This window comes from Psammomys obesus, unplaced genomic scaffold (assembly GCF_907164565.1).
Source record: "Psammomys obesus unplaced genomic scaffold, mPsaObe1.curated_primary_1811, whole genome shotgun sequence".
Classification (NCBI taxonomy): domain Eukaryota; kingdom Metazoa; phylum Chordata; class Mammalia; order Rodentia; family Muridae; genus Psammomys; species Psammomys obesus.
This window is the reverse complement of record NW_026596057.1, coordinates 13,528,842-13,544,932: the sequence shown is the minus strand read 5'-3', so window position 1 is coordinate 13,544,932 and position 16,091 is coordinate 13,528,842. Positions and strand designations below refer to the sequence as shown.

Here is a 16,091-nt window from a genome sequence, read left to right as displayed (position 1 = left end):
CCAGCCTGTGCTGCACTTGGGGACATGTGACCACACCTGGATTTTTAACATGGGTCTAGGAACTGAACTCATCCTAATGCTTATATGACAGGCACTATGCTGACTGAGCCATACTTCCAGATTGTCCTTTTTTATTTTAAAGGAAATCATTTCTGGTCCCCCCCATTTAAAGTTTGGATAGCCATTACTATGTTGAGATATGTTCTTTTTTTTTTTTTAGATTTTTTTATTAATTACAGTTTATTCACTTTGTATCCCCTCCCCGTACCTTCCTCCCTCCTCCCCTCCCAATCCCACCCTCCCTCTTCCTCACCAATGTCTCTCTCCCAGTCCACTGAAAAGGGAGGTCCTCCTCCCCTTCCCTCTGATCCTAGTCTATTAGGTCTCATCAGGACTGGCTGTTGTCTTCCTCTGTGGCCTGGTAAGGCTGCTCCCCCCTTGGGGGGAAGTGATCAAAGAGCAGGCCAATCAGTTCATATCAGAGACAGTCCCTGTCCCCATTACTATGGAGGCCACTTGGATACTGAACTGCCATAGGATACCTCTGTGCAGGGGTTCCAGGCCATCTCCATGAGTGGTCTTTGGCTAGAGTATCAGTTTCAGAAAAGATCCCGGTGCCCAGACTTTTAGAATCTGTCGCTGTCCTTGTGGAGCTCCTGTCCTTTCCAGTTCTTACTATCTCCCACTTCTTTCATAAGATTCCCTGTACTCTGCCCAAAGTTTGGCTATGAGTCTCAACATCTGCCTCAATACCCTGCAGGGTAGAGCTTTTCAGAGGCCCTCTGTGGTAGGCTCCTGTCCTGTTCCCTGTTTTCTCCCTCCTCCGATATCCATCCTCTTTACCTTTCTGAATGGGGATTGAGCATCTTACCCAGAGTCCTGGGGAAGAGCCTTGAACTCATGGGCACAGGAGACAACTTCCTGAAAAGAACACCAACAGCACAGACTCTAAGAGCAACAATCAATAAATGGGACCTCATGAAACTGGAAAGCTTCTGTAAAGCAAAGGATACTGTCATCAAAACAAAATGACTGCCTACAGATTGAGAAAGGATCTTCACCAACCCTCTATCTGACAGAGGGCTAATATCCAGTATATATAAAGAACTCAAGAAGTTAAACAGCAACAAATCAAGTAATCCAATTAAAAAATGGGGTACAGAGCTAAAAACAGAGAATTCTCAATAGAGGAATATCGAATGGCAGAGAAACACTTAAAGAAATGTTCAACGTCCTTAGTCATCAGAGAAATGCAAATCAAAACGAACCTGAGATTTCACCTTACACCCATCAGAATGGCTAAGATGAATAACTCAAGTGACAACACATGCTGGAGAGGTTGTGGAGAAAGGGGAACCCTCCTCCACTGCTGGTGGGAATGTAAACTTGTACAACCACTCTAGAAATCAATCGGGCGCTTTATCAGACAATTAGGAATAGTGCTTCCTCAAGATCCAGCTATACCACTCCTAGGCATATATCCAAAAGATGCTCAAGTATACAACAAGGACATCTGCTCAACCATGTTTGTAGCAGATTTATTTGTAATAGCCAGAAGTTGGAAACAGCCCAGATGTCCCTCAGTTGAGGAATGGATACAGAAATTGTGGTACATCTACACAATGGAATATTACTTAGCGATAAAAAACAAGGAAATCATGAAATCTCCAGGCAAATGGTGGGAACTGGAAAAGATCATCCTGAGTGAGGCATCCCAGAAGCAGAAAGACAGACAGGGTATATACTCACTTATAAGTGGATACTAGACATATAATATAGGATAAACATACTAAAATATGTACACATAAGGAAGCTGATCAGGAAGGAGATATGTTCCTTTTATTCCTTGTCTCTTGAGGACTTTTTGCTGGTTGGTTGGTTGGTTGGTTGGTTGGTTGGTTGGTTGGTTGGTTGATTGGTTGGTTTTTTGAAACTGGACTTCTCCGTGTAGTCCTGGCTATCCTGAAACTTGCTCTGTAGACTAGGCTGGCCTTGAACCGAGATCCACCTACTTCTTCTGCCTCCCCAGTGGGATTAAAGGAGGTCACTGCCTCCCAGGCGGAGGACTTTTATCAAGAAGAGAGGTTGAACTTTTTCCAATACCTTTTCTGTGTTTGCTGAGATAACTCTGTGGTTTTCATCTATTAATATGCTTTATGTGTTTGTTGATTTGTGTATGTTGAACCAACCTTGAATCAAGGGGAAGAAACCACACAACTTGGTCATATTTATGACTTTAGTGTGTTCTTGAATATGATTTTCAAGAGTTTTATTAAGTTATGTATCTATGTTTTCAAGAAAACTGGCCTGTAGTTTAGTTGTTGCTACTGTGTCCTCATCTAGTCTTTGTACTGGGGTAACACAGGCAGATGTAGGAATGACGGTGGTTTTGTCATTCCCTCAAGATTATGTGGAAGAGTTTGAAGAATGCTGGTGTTAGCTCTTCCTTAAATGTTTGGTAGAACTTGGTATTGAATCCATCCAGTCCTAGGTTTACCTTTGTGGGGAATTCAGGTCTTGGCTAGAGCAGTAGAAGAAAGGAAAGAATAAAAGAAAGAAGTCAAAGTGTCCCTACAGCATAGGACATGGTCCTATATGTGACAGATGTGGCAATTTGAAGAAGGGTCTCCATAGGCTCATAGGTTTGAACACTTGGTCCCCAGTAGATAGAATTGTTTGGGAAAGATGAGGAGATGTGGCCTTGCTGAAGGAGGTCTGTCCCTGGAGCAAGCTTTGGAGTTTCAAAAGGCTGTCACAGCTCTCTGTGTGCCCTCTCCCTGCCTCCTGCTTTTGGATCGGGACCATGCTTAGCCGCCTTTGCTCCACCATGCGCTCTAACCCTCTGAGCTATAAGCCCAACTAGACACTTTCTTTTATAAGTTCGCATGGGCATGGTGTTTTATCATAGCAATACAAAAGCAACTAAGACAGAAGTTGGTGCCAGGAAGTGGGTTATTGCTGTGACAGACATGACCATATTTGTTTTTCCCCTGAGGAGTGTGGAAGAATTTGAGACTTTGGACTAGAAAATAGGTTGAATGCTATAAGCAGAGTTTAGTACACCATCATAGTAGGAGCTTGGAGAACGGTAGGGCTGAGAACAATGTGGACTACAGAGGCGTAGCTCAAGAGGTTTCGAGGAAAACAATATTAGAATTGGGCTAGAAAATAGTTCCGAGATGCTTTGGCAAGGACTATGGCTTCCTTCTACCCTTGCCCTAATAATCTGCCTAAGGCTAAATTTTAAAATAGCCTAAATTCTTTGATAGAGGAAATTTCAAGACAGCCTAATATTGACTCTGTCATGTGGTGATCAGTAAATCACTTCTATGCAGGTCTATAATGAAAATGAGCAAGTAAGGGAAAAAGAAATACCAAACGTACAGTTTGAAGATAATGAGAGAGCACTGGGAAATTTAATGTAGAGTCTTTCAAAGGCCCTCTGTGGTAGGATCCTGTCCTGTTTCCTGCTTTTTCCTTCTTCCAATGTCCATCCTGCTGTCACTTTCTGAATAAGGACTGAACATATTGCCCAGGGTCCTCCTTCTAGCTCAGCTTCTTTAGGAGTACAGATTTTTATAGGTTTATCCTATATTATATATCTAGTATCCACTTATAAGTGAGTATATACCCTGTCTGTCTTTCTGCTTCTGGGATACCTCACTCAGGATGATCTTTTCTAGTTCCCACCATTTGCCTGCAAATTTCATGATTTCCTTGTTTTTAATTGCTGAGTAGTATTCCATTGTGTCAATGTACCACAATTTCTGTATCCATTCCTCAACTGGGGGGCATATGGGTTGTTTGCAGCTTCTGGATATTACAAATAAATCTGCTACAAACATGGTTGAGCAGATGTCCTTGTTGTATACTTGAGCATCTTTTGGATATATGCCTAGGAGTGATATAGCTGGATCTTGAGGAAGCACTATTCCTAATTGTCTGATAAAGCGCCCGATTGATTTCTAGAGTGGTTGTACAAGTTTACATTCCCACCAGCAGTGGAGGAGGGTTCCCCTTTCTCCACAACCTCTCCAGCATGTGTTGTCACTTGAGTTATTCATCTTAGCCATTCTGATGGGTGTAAGGTGAAATCTCAGGTTCGTTTTGATTTGCATTTCCCTGATGACTAAGGACGTCGAACATTTAAGTGTTTCTCTGCCATTCGATGTTCTTCTATGGAGAATTCTCTGTTTAGCTCTGTACCCCATTTTTTAATTGGATTACTTGATTTGTTGCTGTTTAACTTCTTGAGTTCTTTATATATTCTGGATATTAGCCCTCTGTCAGATATAGGGTTGGTGAAGATCCTTTCCCAGTCTGTAGGTTGTCATTTTGTTCTGACAACAGTATCCTTTGCTTTACAGAAGCTTTCCAGTTTCATGAGGTCCCATTTATTGATTGTTGCTCTTAGAGCCTGATTGTTGGTGTTCTTTTCAGGAAGTTGTCTCCTGTGCCAATGAGTTCAAGGCTCTTCCCCACTTTTTCTTCTAAGAGGTTTAGTGTGTCTGGTTTTATGTTGAGATCTTTGATCCATTTGGACTTTAGTTTTGTGCCGGGTGATAAATATGGATCTATTTGCATTTTTCTACATGTAGAAATCTAGTTAGACCAGCATTATTTGCAAAACATACATTTTTTTAATTGTAGAATATTGTGGGATCTGTTCTCACAATAAATCTTTATTTCCATATTTTATAGGGTTCCCTCATTTGATTCACTTGCTAATGTACTATAACCAGAGTGACACAACAGGAGATGAAACAGTAAGAGTTCCCTTTTATAGACATTAGAATTGATACATATTGGCCATACTACCTTTTTTAGGGAATTAATGTACATTAGCTCTACAAACTGGCATACATTAAAGTTATAAGTTTTAATATCTGCACAAACAAAAGAATTTATAGTCATAGTTTATAGGTTTTGGTTAAAGAAGAAAATAGCCCTGAATTTCACAATAGCTAGTTACCCAACAGAAGAAACTTTCCATCTTTCAGTGCCCATAAAACCATGTTATTTATCAATAAATATTTACCTTCTTTTTTATTTTACCCTTTGTGTGTTTTAATTAAAAATTATCAAATGGGCTGTGTGGTAGTGGTACACACCCTTAATCCCAGCACTTGGGAGACAGAGGCAGGAGGATCTCTGTGAGTTCAAGGCCAGCCCAGTCTACAGAGAACCCTGGGTTGAAAAACTAAAACAAACAAACAAAAAAAAAAGAATTATCAAATGAAAGCTTAGTTAATATAGGAGTCTGAGTTGTAATTCCAAAGGAACAAACCTTTAGAGCCAGTTCATATGTGGCTGAGCTCCAAATGTCTCTTTCTGACATTAACAGTTTAATATCCTTCTCCATCCTTCCTCTCTGTAATGTATATAAGTCATGGTAGTCTTCTACTATTCTAAAAGAAAATTAAGATATATCTATTTAGATACTTAAAAAAAGTCTTTATTATGAAAATAAACAACCTGTTCCTTCAAGCCTCATCATAAGTTAACTATGGCATACTTTGCTGAACATATCGGTAACGCTTTTTAGAGTAAAATTAAAAAGTTCACATTTGATTTACAAATATTATGGTAGTCATGATGAAAACACTAAGTCCAGTGTAACCTTCTAAATACCACTGTATCCAATGAAAAATTCAGAATAAGCCCTAAGGGACAGTTTAGGGGAATAAGAGCACTGGCCGCCTGATGACCTACCTGAGTTCACATCGCCAGGAACATTAAAGAGCCAGATGCAGTAGCACGCATCTCATCTCAGCACTCCTAAGGTGAGATGGGAGGCGGAGACAGGAGAACTGCCTGGATGTTTGCTCCGTAGCTACCCTGGAGTATATAGCACAGTGGCAGAAACAAGAGAGTCCCTGGCTCAAACAGGGTGGAAGGCGAAGACTGACGCTAGAAGCTGTCCTCTCACTTCCACATGTGTGTGCTCACACACACACACACACACACACACACACACGAACGCACGCACACACACACACACACACATGCTCACTCACGGTTTTTAAAAGTTTTATGAATTCAGAATGCAAGTATTAATAAGGCAGTAGTTTTACTGTTAATCTTTGCTCATTGTTAATCTTTATTGTTTCTTTGCTCATAGGATTCTTTGTTTAAGGCCTACAGCCTAATAAACTGTAAGGCAATAACATTTTTTAATTTTAATTTTTTATATTAATTACAGTTTATTCACTTTGTATCCCAGCTGTAGACCCCTCCCTCCCTCATCTCCTCCCATGCCCCTCTCCAAGTCCACTGATAGGGGAGGTCCTCCTCCCTTTCCCTCTGACCCTAGCCTATCAGGTCTCATCAGGACTTCCTGCATTGTTTTCCTCTGTGGCCTGGTAAGGCTGCTCCCCAATCAGCAGAAGATGACCAAAGAGCAGGCCACTGAGTTCATGTCAGAGACAGTCCCTGTTCCCATTACTAGAGAACCCACTTGGATACTGAGCTGCCATGGGCTATATCTGAGCAGGGATTCTGTTATCTCCATGAATGATCCTTGGTTGGAGTATCAGTCTCAGAAAAGACTGCTGGGCCCAGATTTCTGGTTCTGTTGCTATTCTTGTGGAGCTCCTGTCCCCTCCAGGTCTTTCTGTCTACTCCTTCTTTCCTAAGATTCCCTGCACTCTGCCCAAAGTTTGGCTATGAGTCTCAGCATTTGCTTAGATACTCTATTGGGTAGAGTCTTTCAGAGGCCCTCTGTGGTAGGCTCCTGTCCTATTCCCTGTTTTCTCCCTCTTCCAATGTCCATCATGTTTGCTTTTCTGAATGAGGATTGATCATCTGCCCAGGGTCTTCCTTCCTGTTTAGCTTCTTTAGGTGTACAGATTTTAGTATGTTTATCCTATAGTATATGTCTAATATACACTTATAAGTGAGTATATACCATGTGTATCTTTCTGTTTCTAGGATACCTCACTCAGGATGATCTTTTCTAGATCCCACCATTTGCCCACAAATTTCATGATTTCCTTGTTTTTAATTGCTGAGTAGTATTCCATTATGTAAACGTACCACAATCTCTGTATACATCCCTCATTTGAGGGACATCTGGGTTGTTTCCAGCTTCTGGCTATTACAAATAAAGCTGCTACACACATGGTTGAGCACATGTCCTTGTTGTGTACTTGAGCATATTTTGGGCATGTAGGCATATATCCAGGAGTGGTATAGCTGGATCCTGAGGAAGCTCTATTCCTAATTGTCTGAGAAAGCACCAGACTGATTTCCAAAGTGATTGTACTAGTTTACATTTCCACCAGCAATGGAGGAGGGTTCTGCTTTCTCCACAACCTCTCCAGCATGTGTTGTCACTTTGAGTTTTTGATCTTTGTCATTCTGATGAGTATAAGGTGAAATCTCAGGTTCATTTCGATTTGCATTTCCCTGGTGACTAAGGAAGTTGAGCATTTCTTTAAGTGTTTCCCTGCCATTCGATATTCCTCTATTGAGAATTCTCTGTTTAGCTCTGTACCCCATTTTTAATTGGATTACTTGTTTTGTTGCTGTTTAACTTCTTGAGTTCTTTGTATATTCTGGCTATTATCCCTGTGTCAGATGTAAGTTATGAAGAGCCTTTCTCAATCTGTAGGCTGTCATTTTGTTTTGATGACAGTATCCTTTGTTTTACAGAAGCTTTTCAGTTTCATGAGGTCCCATTTATTGGTTGTTGCTCTTAGAGCCTGTGCTGTTGGTGTTCTGTTCAAAAGTCTCCCTTGAAAAAAAAAAAAGCCCAAACTCATTCTATAAAGTCACAGTCACCTTGATACCTAAACCACACAAAGACCCAACAAAAAAAGAGAATTATAGACCTATCTCTCTTATGAACATTGATGCAAAAACACTCAATAAAATACTTCCAAACCAAATCCAAGAACACATAAAAGATATCATCCAGCATGATCAAGTAGACTTCAATCCACACATGCAGGTATGGTTGAATATATGGAAATCTATCAATATAATTCATCATATAAACAAACTGAAGGAGAAAAACCACATGATCATCTCCTTAGATGTAGAAAGAGCATTTGACAATATCCAACACCCTTTCATATTTAAAGTGTTGGGGAGATCAAGGATACAAGGCACATACCTAAACATAGTAAAGACAATATACAGCAAGCCTATAGCTTACTATATCAAACTAAATGGAGAGAAACTTAAATCAATCCCACTGAAATCAGGGAAAAGGCAAGGCTACCCACTCTCTCCATAGCCCTTCAACATAGTACTTGAAGTCCTTGCTAGAGCAATAAGACAACTAAGATAAGATCAAGAGGATACAAATCAGAATGGAAGAAGTCAAAGTATCACTATTTGCAGATGATATGATAGTATACATGAGTGACCCCCAAAATTCAACCAGAGAACTCCTTCAGCTAATAAACACCTTCAGCAAAGTGGCTGGATACAAAATTAATTTAAAAAAATCAGTAGCCCTCTTGTATACAAAAGACAAAAGGGCTGAAAAAGAAATTAGGGAAACAACACCCTTTACAATAGTCACAAATAACATAAGGTACCTTGGTGTAACTCTAGCTAAGCAAGTGAAAGATCTGTTTGAAAAAAACTTCAAGTTCTGAAGTAAGAAATAGAAGAAGATTTCAGAAGATGGAAAGATCTCTGATTCCCACGGATCAGTAGGATTAACATAGTGAAAATGGCCATCCTACTAAAAGCAATCTACAGATTCAATGAAATTCCCATCAAAATATCAACACAATTCTTTACAGACCTTGAAAGAACAATTATCAACTTCATATGGAAAAATAAAAAACCCAGGATTACCAAAACAATCCTATACAACAACAGATTTTTTAGAGGTATCTCCATTCCTGATCTCAAGCTGTACTACAGAGCAATAGTAATAAAATCTGCATGGTACTGGCATACAAAGAGAATGATGGATCAATGGAATCGAATAGAAACCCAGAAATAAACCCACACAGCTATGGATACTTGATTTTTGACAAAGAAGCCAAAACCATACAATGGAAAAAAGACAACAAATGATGCTTCAACAAATGGTGCTGGTATAACTGGATATCTACATGCAGAAAAATGCAAATAGATCCATTTTTATTACCCTACACAAAACTAAAGTCCAAGTGGATCAAAGACCTCAACATAAAACCAGACACACTAAATCTGTTAGAAGAAAAAGTGGGGAAGAGCCTTGAACTCATTGGCACAAGAGACAATTTCTTGAGCAATAAAATCTTAAATCATATAATTAGGTCAAGATTAAAAGAAATTCCCTACTAGAAAAGATCATCCTGAATGAGGTATCCCAGAAGCAGAAAGACACACATGGTATATACTTACTTATAAGTGGATATTAGACATATAATATAGGATAAACATACTAAAATCTGTACACCTAAAGAGGCTAAGCAAGGAGGACGACCCTGGGTAAGATGATCAATCCTCACTTAGAAAGGCAAACAGGATGGACATTGGAAGAAGGAGAAAACAGGGAGCTGGACAGGAGTCTACCACAGAGGGACTCTGAAAGACTCTACCCAGCAGGGTATCAAAGCAGATGCTAAGACTCATGGCCAATCTTTGGGCAGAGTGCAGGAAATTTTATGAAAGAAGGGGGAGATAGAGGAGTTCTGGAAGGCGAGAAAAAAAAATCTAGGCACAGAGATCTTTTCTGAGACTCATACTCCAACCAAGTACCATGCATAGAGATGACCAAGAACTCCTGGACAGATGTAGCCCATGGCAGCTCAATGTCCAAGTAGGTACCCTAGTAATGGGAAGAGGGACTGTCTCTGACATGAACTCAGTGGCCTGCTCTTTGATCACCTCCCCCTGAGGGGAGTGCAGCCTTACCTGGCCACAGAGGAAGACAATGCAGCCAGTCCTGATGAGACCTGATAGACTAGGGTCAGGTGAAGGGGAGGAGGTCCTCCCCATCAAAGGACTCGGGGAGGACCATGGATGGAGATGAAGGAGGGAGGGTGGGATTGGGAGGGCATGAGGGAGGGGGCTACAGTTGGTATACAAAGTGAATAAATCATAATTAATAAAAAAATAATTTTATTTAAAAACATAAAAAAAAAAAAAGAAAAGAAACTCCCTCCCAGCCACCCAAAGGCTTATGTATAATTAAGCACCTTGTCCTGGCTACTTTCTATGTTAACTTGACATAAGCTAGAGCCATCTGAGAGGAGGGAACATCAATCGAGAAAATGCTGTAGGCAAGCCTACAGGAAATTTTCCTAATTAGTGACTGATACGGAAGGACCCAGTTCATTGTGGAGTTGCCATCCCTGGGATGATGGTCTTGGACGCCATTAGAAAGCAGACTGAGTGAGCCAAGAGCCAGTTAGCCAGTAAGCAGCAGTCCTCCATGACCTCTGCATCAGTTCTTGCCTTCAGGGTCCTGCTGTGTTTGAGTTCCTGCTTTGGGTTTTCTCAATTGGATATTTGGGCCAAATAAACCCTTTTCTCCCTGCCTCCCCACCACCATGTTGCTTTTGTCTTGATGTTCCCTCATAGCAATAGTAACTCTAACTTAAGACACACTTCTTTCTTTCTTTCTTTCTTTCTTTCTTTTCTTTCTTTCTTTCTTTCATGTCTGGCAGAATGTACTTTTTCTTTAATTTATACCATTGCCTCTCCCAGAATTAAAAACCATTTGAGTTTAGCCAACCTGGAGTTGTTGGGACTGGCAAGATGGCTCAGCAGGTAAGCCTGCCAAGCCTGAAAACCTGATTTTCAACTCCCAAGACAGACAGACACACACACACACACACACACACACTAAATACAATGAAAAGAATAAACACAGAAGTTCCAAAGTGGCAGTGGTGGTTTGAATGGCCCTCATAGATTTGAATGGTTGGTGCAGAGAGTAGCATTATTAGGAGGTGTGACCTTGTTAGAGTAGGTGTGGCCTTGTTGGAGAAAATGTGTCACTGGGGGTGGGCTTTGGGGTTTCAGATGCTCAAGCCAAGCCTAGTCTCTCGCTCTCTTCTCAGCTCCTTCGCTAGCACCATATCTGCCTACATGCCACCATGCCTCCCACCCAGATTACCTCTGAACTGTAAGCCATCCCCAATTAAATGTTTTCCTTTATAAGAGTTGCTCTGGTCATAGTGTCTCTTCACAGCAAAAGAACATTAACTAAGACAGTGACAAATGCATTCTCCTCACTGATATTAACTTTGCTACAAGAATTAAAATCTGGACAGATATGGTAGCACATGTCACACTCAGGAGGCAGAGGCAGGTGAAATCTCTGTGGAGTCCAGCCTGGTCTACAAAGTGAGTTCCAGGACAGGCTAGGGTTACACAGAGAGACCCAGTCTCACCCTCACCCTCCCCCCCAAAAAGAGAACTTAAGTCCAGAGACATAGAACTATATTATTGGTATAAGTCAGGAACTACCACTTTAGGTCTTCTTCCGTTTGCTCAGAATAATTGAGAGAAAAATCACACAGTTAGGTAAAGACAAAAAAAAATTGTGGAGCTATACTTTAACGATGTGTTTGCCTTTCTATTTTATAAAGAGAATGAATAACCTAATTTATAAAAGAGGAAAAATGGGGACTGAAAAGATGGCACAGACTTAAGAGTGTTGCTGCTCTTCCAGGGGACCTGAGCTTGGTTCCCACCACTCAAAGAGTAGCTCACAACCATCTGTAACTCCAGTTCTAGTATCTGATACCCTCTTCTAGACCCCACAGGCCCAGCATACACATGGTACACTGACAGACATACAGACAAAACACCTGCACAGATAAAAAGCAAAATAAAAAAGGTGGAGAGGAATAGAGGAAGAAGCTGCAGTGACCTCTGACTTCCACACACACACATGCAGTCACAGACACATACATACATATGCATGCATGCACACACAGATAGTCACAGACACACACAGGTAATCACAGACATACACAGGTAATCACAGACACACATGCAATCACAGATACACAGACATATGCACCACATGCACACATTTTCTTCATTTAAAGAACTGAAAGGTCTTTTTGGGTTTCTTTAGTAATTGTTTTCAAGTGTTATTTTTTATTTATGAAATTCAATAAGCATTTTACAAAATGCTTTCATTTTCATCAAATATGACATATATTTAAAAAACCCAAGATGTTGAATACGGACAAATAATCACATATTATTCTACTAAACCTTATACATATGGGACCCAGGAGAGTAATACAATAGTTATAACCAGAATTTATATCTTTATTAAAAACTTACTTATTACCTATTATTTTTCAGGCACTATTCTAAAAACTCAGAATACAGGTGTAAATGAAGACAAGTACTATGAATTTCCTCATTTTACATGATCTTGAGCAGTGAAGTCTGTTTAAAAATTTGTCAACATTCTCCAAAAGAAAAATGAAATGGCCATTCCACCTAGTTGAACCATACCTATTTGTTGGTAAGGTATTACAAAGGAAAAAAACTGGAAGGATTTTATGTAACTAAAAACAACATTGGAGCTGGGCTTTGAAATTTTTCTGAGTTACTAGCTACAAGTTATTAGCTAGATTCCCAGGAACTGAAAGTTTTACAAAAGGAAATGAGAAAAGCATTTCACACTGTTACCTTTAAATTTAGTGAATTTACTAGCTTTAATTGTGTTGATTAAACACAGTAGTGAGTGGTTCTGAGTCACCAATAATGTATCTGTGTCATATGAAGGAATGAAATAAAAACACTTGCCTTTGGAGTCATTTAACCAAGAGCATTTAACCAAGAGCAAGTCCAGATTTAACTCTTTCCCTCATGCAACCAGTGAGTCCTGTTCTCTGTCTGTGGCATGAGTCTGAATCTGTGTCCATCTGAAGACTGTCTTGTCAATCTGTCCCTGTGTCTGTGTGTTCCATATGTGTGTGTCTGTCTGTCCGTTGTGTTTGTGTCAGTGTGTCTGTATGTCTGTGTGTGTGTCTGATTGTGTGTGTGTGTGTGTCCCTAACAAATGTCTTTGTATTTATTGAGCAGCACAGACAGCTTCACATGCGAAAGGAACGGGTTACTTCACAGAAATATTTAACAGAGGTTTACAAGGAATTAAGTCACTGGCTCCAGCTAGCCCCAAGTGACCCAGACAGCAAGCAGTACCTTAACAGCATTGTTTATTAACCAACATTCATAAGTGATATTCATTTCAGAAGACTGTTTTCAATCTCTGTATTAGCTGTTTCCAGAAAATGATAACACAACATTCATGCATTGTTCTGGATCAGGGGCATAGAAGAACACATCATTTAAGATTACAGTTGTGCATTAGCTTCAGTTGTAAAAGCTTACTACATAGGAAATCCAAGGCAAGTGAGGTTCATTGTTACATGTTCTCGTAAACCGAGGTTAAACTGAGAGGCTGATACCGTATATCAACTTTAAGGGGTGTTATTAACTCTGGCCTGAGGTCCAGCAAAACTTTCAGTCTCTTGGAATGTAAGAAATCCTTTCCTGATATTGCACAGCCATATTAATACTTTTATTATATTACAGGGAACAGACACAGATATGGTTCCTGTCACAACTGTTTGCCTTTTGTGACCTGTGCAGAGAATGTCAGACAGTCAGAGGCAGGATATAAACATGGCATGTCCCTATAAGGCTTCACTAACTGACACCGACCCAGAGATAACACCTGAAGGGCTCTTTTGCACTGTCACTTTTAACCTTCATAATAGCCCTAAAAAGCAGGTGGCCACCTGGATTTTACATACAGGCCAACTGAGGCCCAGGAAAGCAAACAGATTAAGCGTCTCCCCTTTCCATTATCAAGTAATATAAACGTGACCAACTCACCTGGCATTCTTTTCTGCTGCCAAAAGAGCTTCTGCCAGGTCCTTCTGGGCTCTCTCTGCTTCCATTGTTAATCTCTTATCATTGGCCTGGACCAGACAAAGTTCCCTGGTGGACAGGGGGAAAAAAAAACAAAGAAATTTCAAATTCAGAGTTGGAAACTTCCAAAAGGTTTCCCCCTTAGAAATCAGATTTGCACATAATCTCAATTATTGTGTATCTTCCTCTCTTCATTTGCTACCCCATAAGCCAAACCAAAACCACCAGTGCACATCCAGAATGGAATCTCATCAAGTCTGGCAATGGACTTGGGCTGGCAAGAAAAGGCAGAGCAATGTGGCGGTGCGTCGTGAACACAGCAGAGGCAGACACTGCAACCCAGCTCTGGCCTGCCTAGCCTGTGCTCTTCACTCCTGCCACTAGTCATCTTGACACGAGGTTAGCCTGTTAGCCATGATTGCTATATTGTATTTATTGTCTTTGGAATTTGAACATTAGCACTTACAACCATGGAAGTGCTCTGGACATACGTTTACGATAAGTATCTATAAGGTAGAACAGGTTCTTCTCTATCAAATACAGGCAGAATTTGGCTTTCAGTTGAAATGAGGAGCCATTCTTTGCCTGGCTTTCTTGCTAAGCACCAAAGGCAAAGGGGCCTTCCCCTCCAACCATGCCTCTCATAATTATCATCCAGTGCAGGTGAAGACAGGCTCTGGCGTCTGCTTTGTACAGAGGAGCCTCGAGGCTTTCACCTGGTCAGCTCCTCGATCACTTTCTTGAAGTTGTACAGCTCTTCTAGGATACGCTGGTCCATCATGCGCTGAGTCACCAAGTCCTTGTAAAAGTCAATCATCTGCCGGGTGATCTGGTCCAGCAGCTGCACATATTTGTGTCTGCAGGAGAAACAAAGGGAAAGGGAGAGAGAAGAGAAGTGGGAAGCATGCAAGTGAGAAAGTGATGTTAGGAAAACAAATAGCCAGTAGGCACACACAAACCCAGGTTCCTCCCATAGCACCCACACAGAGAATGAACAACCATGCTGAGTTAGAACCAGAGATATGGCACAGCTGTTGGGAATATAAGCAATGTCTGAGACTTAAAACAAAAATAAGGACATGTTTTAGTTCTTCTAAATTTCAAACTCTTTTGAGAGAGGAACCATATATCCACCTTTATATTAACCAGAGTGCCTTGAATAGAGATTTTTTATATAGTTGAATTCATAGATGATGCTTTCCTCAAACTGACTAAATGTAAAAAGACAGCAACTATTTAAAAGTGGGTAAAATGCTCTCATCTGAAAGAGTTGTTTCTCTTGCTATCAGCCCTGTACTTCTTCGGTCTCGTTACCTTTGGCTTTATTTGGAGCTTGAGGGTGTAGGCTGCTGGCCTGTTGTTACTCCAACTTGGCACTCTTCACTGTGTTCTCTGTACTCTTCTCCTTCTAACCCTAACCAGGCTCTCATGGCTTTGCCACTACTTTCTCAGACCAATCAGACCTCAGGAAAGGGAAAGTCACACTATCTCACACTAGAGGGGAGCTTGTTGGGGCAGAGATGTGGCTCAGCAGATGAAAGCACTTGCCACACAAACTCAGTGACTTGGGTTCAGATGAAGGAGAGAATTAACTGCAAAGTTGTCCTCTGACCTCCTTGTGCCCTCATACACACATGATACACATATACAATAATAATTTTAAGAACTAGATAGGCTGGGTATGATGGTGCATTCCTTTAATCCCAGTTCCTCTGATGTCCCAGGAGGCACATCTTTCAGTAGATATTTAACATCAAGTTTGCACCAGCCTGGTCTACATACCAAGTGCCCAGCCAGCCAGGGCAATAGAGTGAAATCCTGTGTTTAAAAAAGAGATGTTCAGAAAGCTCTTACAATTTCCCCTGGTTCCATAGAATGTTAAACACAGATAAACTATTTGGCCAATGTATTCTTTCAGCAATTTGAACAGAACAAAAGTCATAAGTGGGATTATTATAGAAACAATAGCATTTATCATCTTCACCATTAATAGCTACACATAGTGAGCACCTATTTCTGCTTCCATTTTAAAATTTAATCTAGTCATTATTATTCTGAAATAGGGCTGCATTTACTCACAGGTGTGTGGGCAACATGCCACATGAGGAGGCCAGAGGGCAACTTTCTGGAAGCGGCTCTCTCCCTCCGTCATGGATTTCAGGTCACGGGCATGCATGGTAAGCACTTTACCCACTGGCCTATATTCACTCACGTCCCTGTATTCTTGTTTAAATTTC

The 16,091-nt window shown here is 40.7% G+C and overlaps 1 protein-coding gene across 1 annotated transcript in view; it reads right to left on the bottom strand.

Moving 5' to 3' along the window:
• Positions 1-16,091, bottom strand: part of Axdnd1 (axonemal dynein light chain domain containing 1) — a gene marked incomplete at its 3' end in the record, with an annotated part of 105,477 nt that overhangs the window by 68,916 nt on the left and 20,470 nt on the right. The window contains exons 9-11 of the mRNA XM_055624393.1: positions 14,571-14,711; positions 13,819-13,923; positions 5,288-5,408 (exon numbers count right to left, since the gene is read on the bottom strand). Of these exons, the coding sequence (XP_055480368.1) occupies positions 5,288-5,408; positions 13,819-13,923; positions 14,571-14,711 (367 nt within the window). The remainder of the gene's footprint in view (positions 1-5,287; positions 5,409-13,818; positions 13,924-14,570; positions 14,712-16,091) is intronic.